Raw genomic sequence first — 9,727 nt, 5'->3', positions numbered from 1 at the left:
TACAAATTTTCATCATTTCTCAGATGATTGAAAATTTTAACCACTCCATATTTGTGAAATGATTGAAAATTTTGTTAGAAAGGGAGGCCCTAACCCTAACCCTGTTAACCACTCCATAAGCCATTGATTGTTATCAAAACAGAAATTTACTCATATTTTAACTTTTTTTTATTTAATGTTCACTATTTCAACTATTTGACAAGTAATGATCTAAAAAACTTACCGAATTAATTAAATCATTTTCAATTTGATATAAATAAATAATCAAGTGCTAGACAATTCAAAATGGGCGGAGTTAATTTATTAAAAGTACATTATGATTGTTTGTAAACAAACATGGACAATATCATAGGAGTACCTATCTCACGTTTTACCGTAATGTTGTATTTTAGCAGCCTCACTGACATCAGACAAATCTGTGGCTGGGCTAAATTAGCGGACAATTTTGAAACAAAAAACTTAACTAACCTGTACTTTCGTCTAACGTGCAGTCATAGCTACCTTTTGTTGATAAATTATAACCGTTTTTACATTCATGCAAAATCTTCGCATTTATTTTTAAAATATTCCTGAACCTATAAAGAGGTCCACCAGATATAATGCCCAACGAACGGAACATAATAAACTGCGATTTCAAAATCCACAACTGGGCAGACCGACGTGTACCGGGTACGTGAAGAATTCAACGAATGAATCCCAAAGGTCTGCGTAACAAGTGCGCTCAATTATTTTTATACATTCTCATATACACAACACACAGTTTTATACATAGCTATACATGTTTGTTACATTACATTATCGTCGGCTTTCTTATGAAAAACGAAAGAACTACTTTATTCTGAATAACTTTTTAATGACTTTGTTCACATTAACCGCACCAGCAAAACCAAAACCTGTACAAGGAAAAACTACTGAACTATAGGGCTATATAGGAAGGAAAATACAATATAAAATTATATAAAATACAATACAAAATAATTGTGAACAACTGTGTAACGATTGTTGAAATAAGAAAAACAACTGCATGTCGCTTGCGAATGTTGAATGCGTATACCTATATAGGCTCGGAACTAGGTGGGGTGTAGCTGTATTACCTATCCAAGCTATACACTAATTTCCACAGGCACTACTGTTTTTTAATCCAATGCCATCCAAGGAAAGATGTATCGACTACGATAAAACGGCGCCAGCCAAAAAATTGATAAGTTGTAATATAAGCGGTAAACAGTGGCGGATTTAGAGGGGGGCCGGGGGGGGGCCATGGCTCCCCTCGTTATCATCAGTTCAATTCAAGACAGCGTTAAATAATAAAAAAAATTTGAGATCGACTCTTTTTAACAATAAAAAATAACGCTGATTTATTATATAAATTTGATACAAGTTTGATGCAATGATTTAAGAATCTAATTCATATTTTAAACTTAAATAGTGTTTTGCGGCACAAAATAAAAATAAATCTTGTTTTCTCAGTATATTTCTTTTATTGAAAACTAATATCAACGAAAAGTAGATCAAAAAATATTATAGTTTTTTAACATTGAATTATATAATATATATAATTCCATGGTTTATACTTATTTAGACTCTTCATAATTTTATGTTTTGTTCGCAGTTCACATTTTATTCCATTTACGATTTGGTGCGTCTTATATTAATTTTTTGTGTTTCATAAAATCAGTTGGCATTGGAATTCGTTTTAAATTAAAAAAATGTCTTTTAAAAAAAGTAGTATTTTAAACTTTTTTCAACCGACTCCGGCAAAAAAAACAGAGGCAGTGCGATGATCTCAATACAGTTGAAGCTGTTAGAAATTTCAATAATTGCATATGAAATAATTTTTTATTATCAACTAAAAAAATTAACAATAAGCTGAATAATAAAAACATTTTTTGGATTAGGGTTAATGCGTGCCGGTCATTACCCAGCTAGACTTGAATTAATTTTGTAGTATTTAACCATTCAGGTCTGGTAGGAAAATTAAAAAAATTAATCTCAACGTTTTTTTTTACAATTATAGAATCTGATGTCTTGGAAGAAGGCCTTTATTAAATTAAATTTTTGACATGACTGATGTTTCAAACAAAACTGGTATTTCATGTCAGAGTTTTTCAAAGGATACAATACCTTTAGATATTGGACAATATGCAACGGCAGAAATCCCAAGCATTTCGAATGATTTAAGATAAAATTTTGAAAAATCTATGGAAACCTGACGAGAATTATAAATTTCCATTTGTGTTGGAAGGTAAAAGAAAACGGTATTTTAAACTCCATTGGTTTCAAGAATTTTCCTGGCTGTCTTATTCTGATTTGAAAAAAGGGGCATTCTGTAGGTTTTGTGTACTTTATGCAAACCGACATCCATCATGTGGCTCAGTCGGAGTATTTGTTATATCACCTTTAAATCGTTATAAATTAGCTATAGATCAATGTCACTGTCATCAAGCGACATCTTTTCATGGAGAGGCTACAGAAAGATCAGAAATGTTTCTGAGTTTGATTAAAAATAAAACTAATGTTTTAGAGTTATCAAACTCCACTCTTTCCACAAAAATAAAGCAAAATAGAAAATTGCTTAACACTATTATTGAAACTATTAAACTTTGTGGAAGACAAAATTTTGCTTTGCGTGGACACAAGGATGACGGTGCATTAGATCTCAAATCTGATAACAATCAGGAGAATTTCAGAGCGCCATTAAAATACCACAAATCTTGGCCCCCTGTCCAAACTTGAAAAAAAACTAAACTTTTAAACATTTTGAAAATTTTGGCCCCCCCCCGTCAAAGTTGTCTAGATGCGCCACGGGCGGTAAAAGTTTTTGGTTGAACTGCGTTGGTATCGCGGAAAAAATATTTAAGGAAGTTTCCACAGCTGAAGGCTTTTTTTGGTGTTGTGAGATAGGCACGAATGTTTTGAAATTTAGCATTTTTGATGCTTTGTTCGACAAGATAATATCAATTAAAAACAAATTAAATGAGAAAAAAAGAAGATGATAAAGCTGAATTTATAAAAGAATTGATAAAGAACACAATTACTGAAAATAATAATAAAATAGATAACATAAAAAATGAGATCCACTTTTTCTTAAACAAGTGGTTAAATACCTTGAGAAAAATAACATTTCGGGAGTCGCGATATATCCGGTCATTAATAAAATTTATAAAAATACTACTTCCAAATCAATCAAAATCATAAAAAAAAACAAAATACGACAAAATCACTGATCCCATGCTTCGGTCAGAAGACACAATCGTTAGAGATTGGATTTCCTAATCCTTCCGTTCCAAGAAACAATGCTCAAAATAATAACATTTTTCATAAGTCACCGAAGACCGCGCAATTGCTCAAGCCAAACACCAACTCCAATAATAATAATCAACATAGCGCACAGACACAACAACGTTTGAGCATAACACACCCAGAGGCAATCAATAATACTGATGTTGTTCCACCTCATTTAGAATTAGTGAATGAAATCACTAATCGACTTGAAAAGGTTGACATAAATGAAAGTCATTTCAAATAATTAATAAATCAAACTACCGTTAGATTTTTAGATAAATCATTTCATATACAGCATTTTTCGTGATATAAGGGAGAGCTATTTAATAATTTTAAGCAGTCTTTCTATTAATGCAGCCGATTTGATCCAGACGGAATCAAAACGTTTTTGACCACTGCACACCTGAATCATAATTTTAGTGTTCCAAGTTTGAATTGTATTTATAACAGCATTTATAACAAAATGGATCAGATATTAATTGATGAAATCGGTTTTCAATTTGATATTATTTGTCTGACTGAAGCATGGTTAAACTATGATAAAGATTACATGATTAATTATAATAATTGCTATTTTATGAATATAAATGGAAAACAAAAAATTGGCAGAAGTGTTGCATTTTTCGTCAATAATACGTTAAACTATATATCAATAAACGATATAATATTCGATGATAATTTAACTTATAAATTTATTTCTATTGAAATTATGTTGAGAAAAATGCAATCAAACCTGCTTTTTATAAATATTGACAGGCCTCCCTCTTCTAATCTTACCATCTTCTTGGAACAACTAGAGATAATGAACACAAATTTATATATCTGTCTGGTGATATTAATACTGATTTGTCAACTGATTCAGCTCACCGTCCAGTAGTCAGTAGTCAAATCTCATGGCCCAACCGTGGATGACGACACAAATTAAAAAACTCATCAGGAAAAAAAGAGCTTTATAAAAAATATAAAAATTATGTAACATACGAAAATAAAATTAACTATTAAACAATTTAAAATGAAGTTAACAACATTATTAGAGTATCAAAAACCAATTACCAACTAGGAACAAGAGATAGCAGCTTACGTAGCAACAGCTGCAAAATTATGCCATGGTCTTCCACCGAAGGAAGTGAAGAAGCTTGCTTATCAATATGCTGTAAAAAAAACCATATATTAGCCGAACGATGGAACGAAATTCAACAGGCTGGCAAAGATCGGTTTACTGTCTTTTTTAAAGCGAAACAGTTTTCTGTCAATCCGAATTTCTAAAGCCACAAATCCAAGTAGAGCTACAAATTTCAATCGAACAAACATATATTCATTTTTTGACAATCTGGTTTTTTGCAAATTTCAGCCTCATAAAATATTCAACGTTGATGAAACAGGAGTTACCACTGTCCAAAGGCTTGATCGAGTTGTTGCAAGTAGGATCAGTCACATCTGGAGAAAGGGGAACTTTGGTGACAGTAGCAATTGCGATCAATGCTGTTGGAAATAGCAGTCCTCCAATATTTGTGTTTCCACGCGTTAATTTTCATGATCACTTCATTAGGATGGACCAACTGGTTGCATTGGATCAGCTAACTTCTCCGGATGGATGAAGGGAGATGATTTTTTCAAGTTTATTGAACATTTTGTCAATAATGTAAAACCTAAACCAGATAGACCTGTTCCCCTACTAATTGACAATCACGTATCTCATTTATCACTTAACGTTAGGGATTTTTGTAAAGTGAATGGGGTTATTCTTTTGACTTTTCCTCCGCATTGCTCACATAAATTGCAGCCATTGGACCGCACAGTTTATGGACCATTGAAAAGATTTATCAATGCCGCCTGTGATGGTTGGATGAGATCAAATTTGGGCAAGACAATGTCCATATATGACATACCCGGAATTGCAGCAAATGCTTTTCCATTTGCTTTAACCCAAAAAATATTCAGTTAGGATTTCGAGTCAGTGGGATTTTTCCATTCAATCGAAATGTATTCAGTGATCATGAATTCTTGTCATCAGCAGTTACTGATTGACTTGAACCTTGAGCCCTGCTCTAATCAGACTGGCACTAAACCTGTTTTATTGTCTTTCGATAGCACAAGTCCAGGAGATGAAAGTGTAGTACCGCATACAGATTATCATGTCCTTCCAGATTCAAGCAAACTCCAAAAAGGCTCTATCCAAACCAGTTACAAACCACACTACACCCGAAGAAATACAGCCATTCCCATCTGCTGAGCCTAGAAAGATAAATGGAGGAAGGCGAAAACGAAAATCTGTAATTTTAACAGACACTTCAGTCAAAAATGCTTTGTAAGAAAAAAGAAAAAATTAATGAAACCTGTTGTTTTGAAGCAATTAATACTGGCAACAAAATGTTAATCCAAGTATCTCAATGGTAAAAAAACAAACAAAAGCAAGGAAAATGATAACGTTTTCAATTGCAGTGAAAAAACGGTACGTTAGGTTAGCGGTGAATCTTTGAGGAAGATTGGATACAATGCATCAACTGCAAGAATTGGTCACACGAGAATTGTACAGATGGTAGTGACTATTACTTATGCCATAACTGTGACAATGTTCAATAATCAATGATAACAATTTTTTAAAGTTTTGTTATATTTCACACTAGTAACATTCAACCCAGACATTTGGAGGATAGGGAGAGATTCCTAGCAATTTCTTAGTTTTTTCATCATTTATAGTTTTTTCATCATTTATAGTAGAAAATAAATCAGTTTCAACTGTTTCAGTAAGTGAATAATAAATTGTTTTATACATATAAAAAGTTTTAATATAGTTGTTTTAAAAACAACAGACTTATACCATGATTTATAAAAATTCTAACATAGCCCCGCTCTCCGATATTTCACTGATTTATTTAGTACAAATTTACCAACCAACAATGGTTTTCGTACTTTAAAAAAAAAAAGGATCTCCTCTTCCATCTATTTAATGCCAACTTGCCCAGACGAAATATTCAATCTTTATCCAACTCATCTAGTTTGGACCACCATGAGTTTTCAATCAAAATCTAAAAATATACACATAATTCAATTTGTCATATATTGGCACATTTATTTAATTTATCACTCTCAACCGGAACTTTTCCAGACTGTCTTAAAATTGCGAGGGTGGTTTCAATTCATTAATATGACTCGCAAAATAATGTTAACAATTATAGACCAATTAGTATATTAACTTGTATCTCAAAGGTGTTAGAAAAGGTTGTCGAGATATAGACTTGAGTCATTTATGAGTGCCAATAATATTTTAACAAAAGACTAATTTGGTTTTCGAAAAAATTGTTCGACTGAGGATGCAGTTATGAAACTTTTTAATGAAATCGTTTTTAAATATCTGGCCATGTTGTCTTTATCGTGTTTTTGTATTTCTCAAAAGAGTTGATTCCGTTCCACATGATATACTTTTGCTAAAATTGGAACATTATGGAAAAAGAGAGCATGCTTTGAAATGGTTTCGTAGTTACCTTACAAATCGATTTCAATATGTATCAATAAATCATTGTAACTCAGGTACTCGAGTGGTAAATAGGGTACTACAGGGAAGTATTCTGGGCCCAAAATTATTCATACTTTTTATCAATTATAACAATACAACCGAAAACTAAATTCATCATTTATGCAGGCGACACAACATTCGTCATCACTTCTAGACACATAAAGAATTTGAAATTCTGTACAAACTATTGTCTGGATAAATTGCAAACTTGGTCTATTTATAATAAAATTAATATGAACATCAAAAATACTGAGTATATGATTTTTAATAATTTAAATCAAGATGGTGATGAATTTGTTTTAAAATTAGGGGATAGCATAATCGACACAATTGAAGAATTTAAATTATTAGGAGATGTGATAGACAAAAAAATTAAATTTTAAAAAACATTGATTTTATCATGCAAAAAAAAGAGAAATCTGGGAATAATGGACAGATCTATCTTCTACTTCTACAAAATATCTTCTACCGAATAAAATTTTACGTGTTTCTTAAATATTTCGCCGGATTGGATTTAAATTTTTATTTTATGATTTTTTGTATTTTTATTATTATTATAATTTAATATATTATTATATCAATTATATTCAATTATAATTAATTATATTTAATAATAATAATTAATAATATATTATATTATTATCAATTATATAACAATTTACAATTAATTTATATTTCATTTTCACCGGTCTTTAATGTTTCATTTTAATGTTTACATTTATTTAATGTTTTCATTTTTATATTTCCATTTATTTGATGTTCTCATTTGTTTAGTGTTTTTATTTATTGCTCATTGCTGAACTGTTTTGTTCTGTTTAAAACAATGCTGTTGTTTCATTTATCGATTTTTTGGACAAAGACTGCTTTTAAACATGATTTTACGTGATTGTTTACTTTTATATTCATTTATTTTAATTTTGTACTTGTGATATTTGTGATATTTTATTTGTGATATATCAATGCAAGGGTTCTATATTGTTTAGAATTTTTTTCTTTTATGGAATCCTTTTTTGTGTTTCGTTTTTAAGCTTCATGAAATAAACTTGTTAAAAAAATTCCAAAAATTAGAATTCTATAGGACAGAAGCACCCTTTATCAGCCTTACTGGTAAACTTTATAAACAGATTGATGGAATTGCCATAGGATCCCATTTAGGCGTTCTCTTTGATAATTTTTATCTAGGTAATTTAGATGAAGTAACTTTCAGCCAACATTCCGAACTTAAACCCAACATCTACACAAGATACGTTGATGATGTATTAGTATCTTATAACGATTCTAATTTAATCGACAATTTATTAAAAATATTCAATAATTCCAAAGTAAAATTTACTATTGAATATGAAAGTAATAATAAAACTTTCCTTTCTCGACGTTCTTGTCACTCGCATCGAACACAACTTTCAAACCTCCGTCTAGATTAAAGGTATTAATAAAGAAATATGTTTAACCGGAAGTAGTGAATGTACTGATGAATATAAACTAAGTACCTTTTGATCATTCACACTAATCCCCAGACGACGTTTCATTAGAAATCAAACGGGTTAATAATTATATTTTTTTTATAATTTTAATAAATTTTGAATTTCTTAATTTTTATAATCAATTAGTGGAACTAAATTTTATTTAACAAAAATGCTTTTTTTAAATATTTAAACATTCACACGTAGGAACATTTTTCAATCAATCAATCTTCGTTTAGCATCCAGAGACCCGGTTCCCTGAGATAGGACGTTGTTTACTTTGCCATCAATTTTTTGTGCCAAATTAGACAATCAGTTGTATCCATTTCATATAAATCTAAAGCTTTCATGTCTTGCTCGATTGTTTGCTGCGAGGACTTCTTTAGACGGCCTTTGGGACGTGTGCGAGGTACTTCAACATTTGCAAGAAAAGTAAGCAAGGTTGTCAATGGTCATGTTTCTGCACGTATCACAGATTTATATAGTCTTGTTCGTAGTGGTAGTGGGATGTCACGCCGCATCAATATAGAGACAAGGAGATTCCATTTATTCCAGGCTGCACATATGCGTATGCGAACGGCAGTTTCGAGCACGCACGTAGGAACATTTATGTATTTTTTAAATCCTTTACCAAAAACAAAACAATTTTTTTCGCAAATACTAAATCATCACTATATCGAACAACAATAGCAAAGCACATTACACTGCCCAACAGTGTTTTTGTATCTGAACCAAAATTAGTTGTTTCTTATGTATTTCCACCTGCTGAATCCGAAAATGACATTAAAAATTACATATTAGCTCTAGTTCAGAAGATAAAAGCAAAACTCTATCCTCAAGAGTATAAATTTTTATTTTTTGGAAAAATTTTTTTATCTTTTTTTATTTTGCCTCTTGGCTATCTATAATGCTTTATTTATGGAGGCACAAATGAAATAGAAAAAGGAAAAGAAAGCCAGCCTTCCACATCAAATGATTCTGATTTTGTGTCAACAGATGATGCACCACACAGATGGAGTTAAGTAGAATTAAGTGACCTCGTTCGAGATCTTGACTTGTCACTGGAAATGGCAGAACTTTTAGGGTCTAGATTAAAACAGTGGAATCTTCTCCAATCTGATGTTAAAGTTTCCTATTTCAGAAAACGGCAACAAAATCTTCTTCGTTTTTTTGAGAAGAAAAATAACCTTGTTGTTTGCGTTGATATCTATTGATTAATGTATTGTCTCAATTTGAACTATGATCCAAGTGAATGGAGATTATTCATAAATTCATCAAAGCTAAGCTTGAAAGCTGTATTACTGCACAATGGAAATCATTTTCTATCAGTTCCTATTGGCCATGCAGCTCACATGAAAGAAAATTACCTAAATATGAAAACTCTTCTTAACTCAATTACAACAAACACAAATGGAAAATTTGTGGTGACCTAAAAGTATTCCTAAAAGTATTGCCACACTTT

The 9,727-nt window shown here is 31.1% G+C and overlaps 3 protein-coding genes across 3 annotated transcripts in view; 2 read left to right on the top strand and 1 right to left on the bottom strand.

The window, feature by feature from the left end:
* HELRODRAFT_155340 (hypothetical protein) overlaps window positions 1-671 on the bottom strand; it is a 10,583-nt gene extending 9,912 nt beyond the window's left edge. Inside the window, exon 1 of the mRNA XM_009030500.1 lies at window positions 469-671. Within this exon, the coding sequence (XP_009028748.1) occupies window positions 469-619 (151 nt within the window). The 5' untranslated portion in view covers window positions 620-671. The remainder of the gene's footprint in view (window positions 1-468) is intronic.
* A 3,077-nt stretch (window positions 672-3,748) lies between these two features.
* Window positions 3,749-5,518, top strand: HELRODRAFT_181253 (hypothetical protein; the record flags this gene model as incomplete). The annotated part of the gene is made up of 5 exons (XM_009030499.1): window positions 3,749-3,813; window positions 4,042-4,161; window positions 4,637-4,808; window positions 5,069-5,225; window positions 5,277-5,518. The coding sequence occupies 5 exons, from the start codon at window positions 3,749-3,751 to the stop codon at window positions 5,516-5,518; spliced, it is 756 nt and encodes a 251-aa protein (XP_009028747.1).
* A 3,814-nt stretch (window positions 5,519-9,332) lies between these two features.
* Window positions 9,333-9,727, top strand: part of HELRODRAFT_181252 (hypothetical protein) — a gene marked incomplete at both ends in the record, with an annotated part of 3,825 nt that continues 3,430 nt past the window's right edge. Inside the window, one exon of the mRNA XM_009030498.1 lies at window positions 9,333-9,392. Within this exon, the coding sequence (XP_009028746.1) occupies window positions 9,333-9,392 (60 nt within the window). The remainder of the gene's footprint in view (window positions 9,393-9,727) is intronic.

Source organism: Helobdella robusta, assembly GCF_000326865.2.
Source record: "Helobdella robusta unplaced genomic scaffold HELROscaffold_69, whole genome shotgun sequence".
NCBI lineage: Eukaryota > Metazoa > Annelida > Clitellata > Rhynchobdellida > Glossiphoniidae > Helobdella > Helobdella robusta.
The sequence above is the reverse complement of the archived record's forward strand: the minus strand, read 5'-3'. Positions and strand labels throughout refer to the sequence as shown.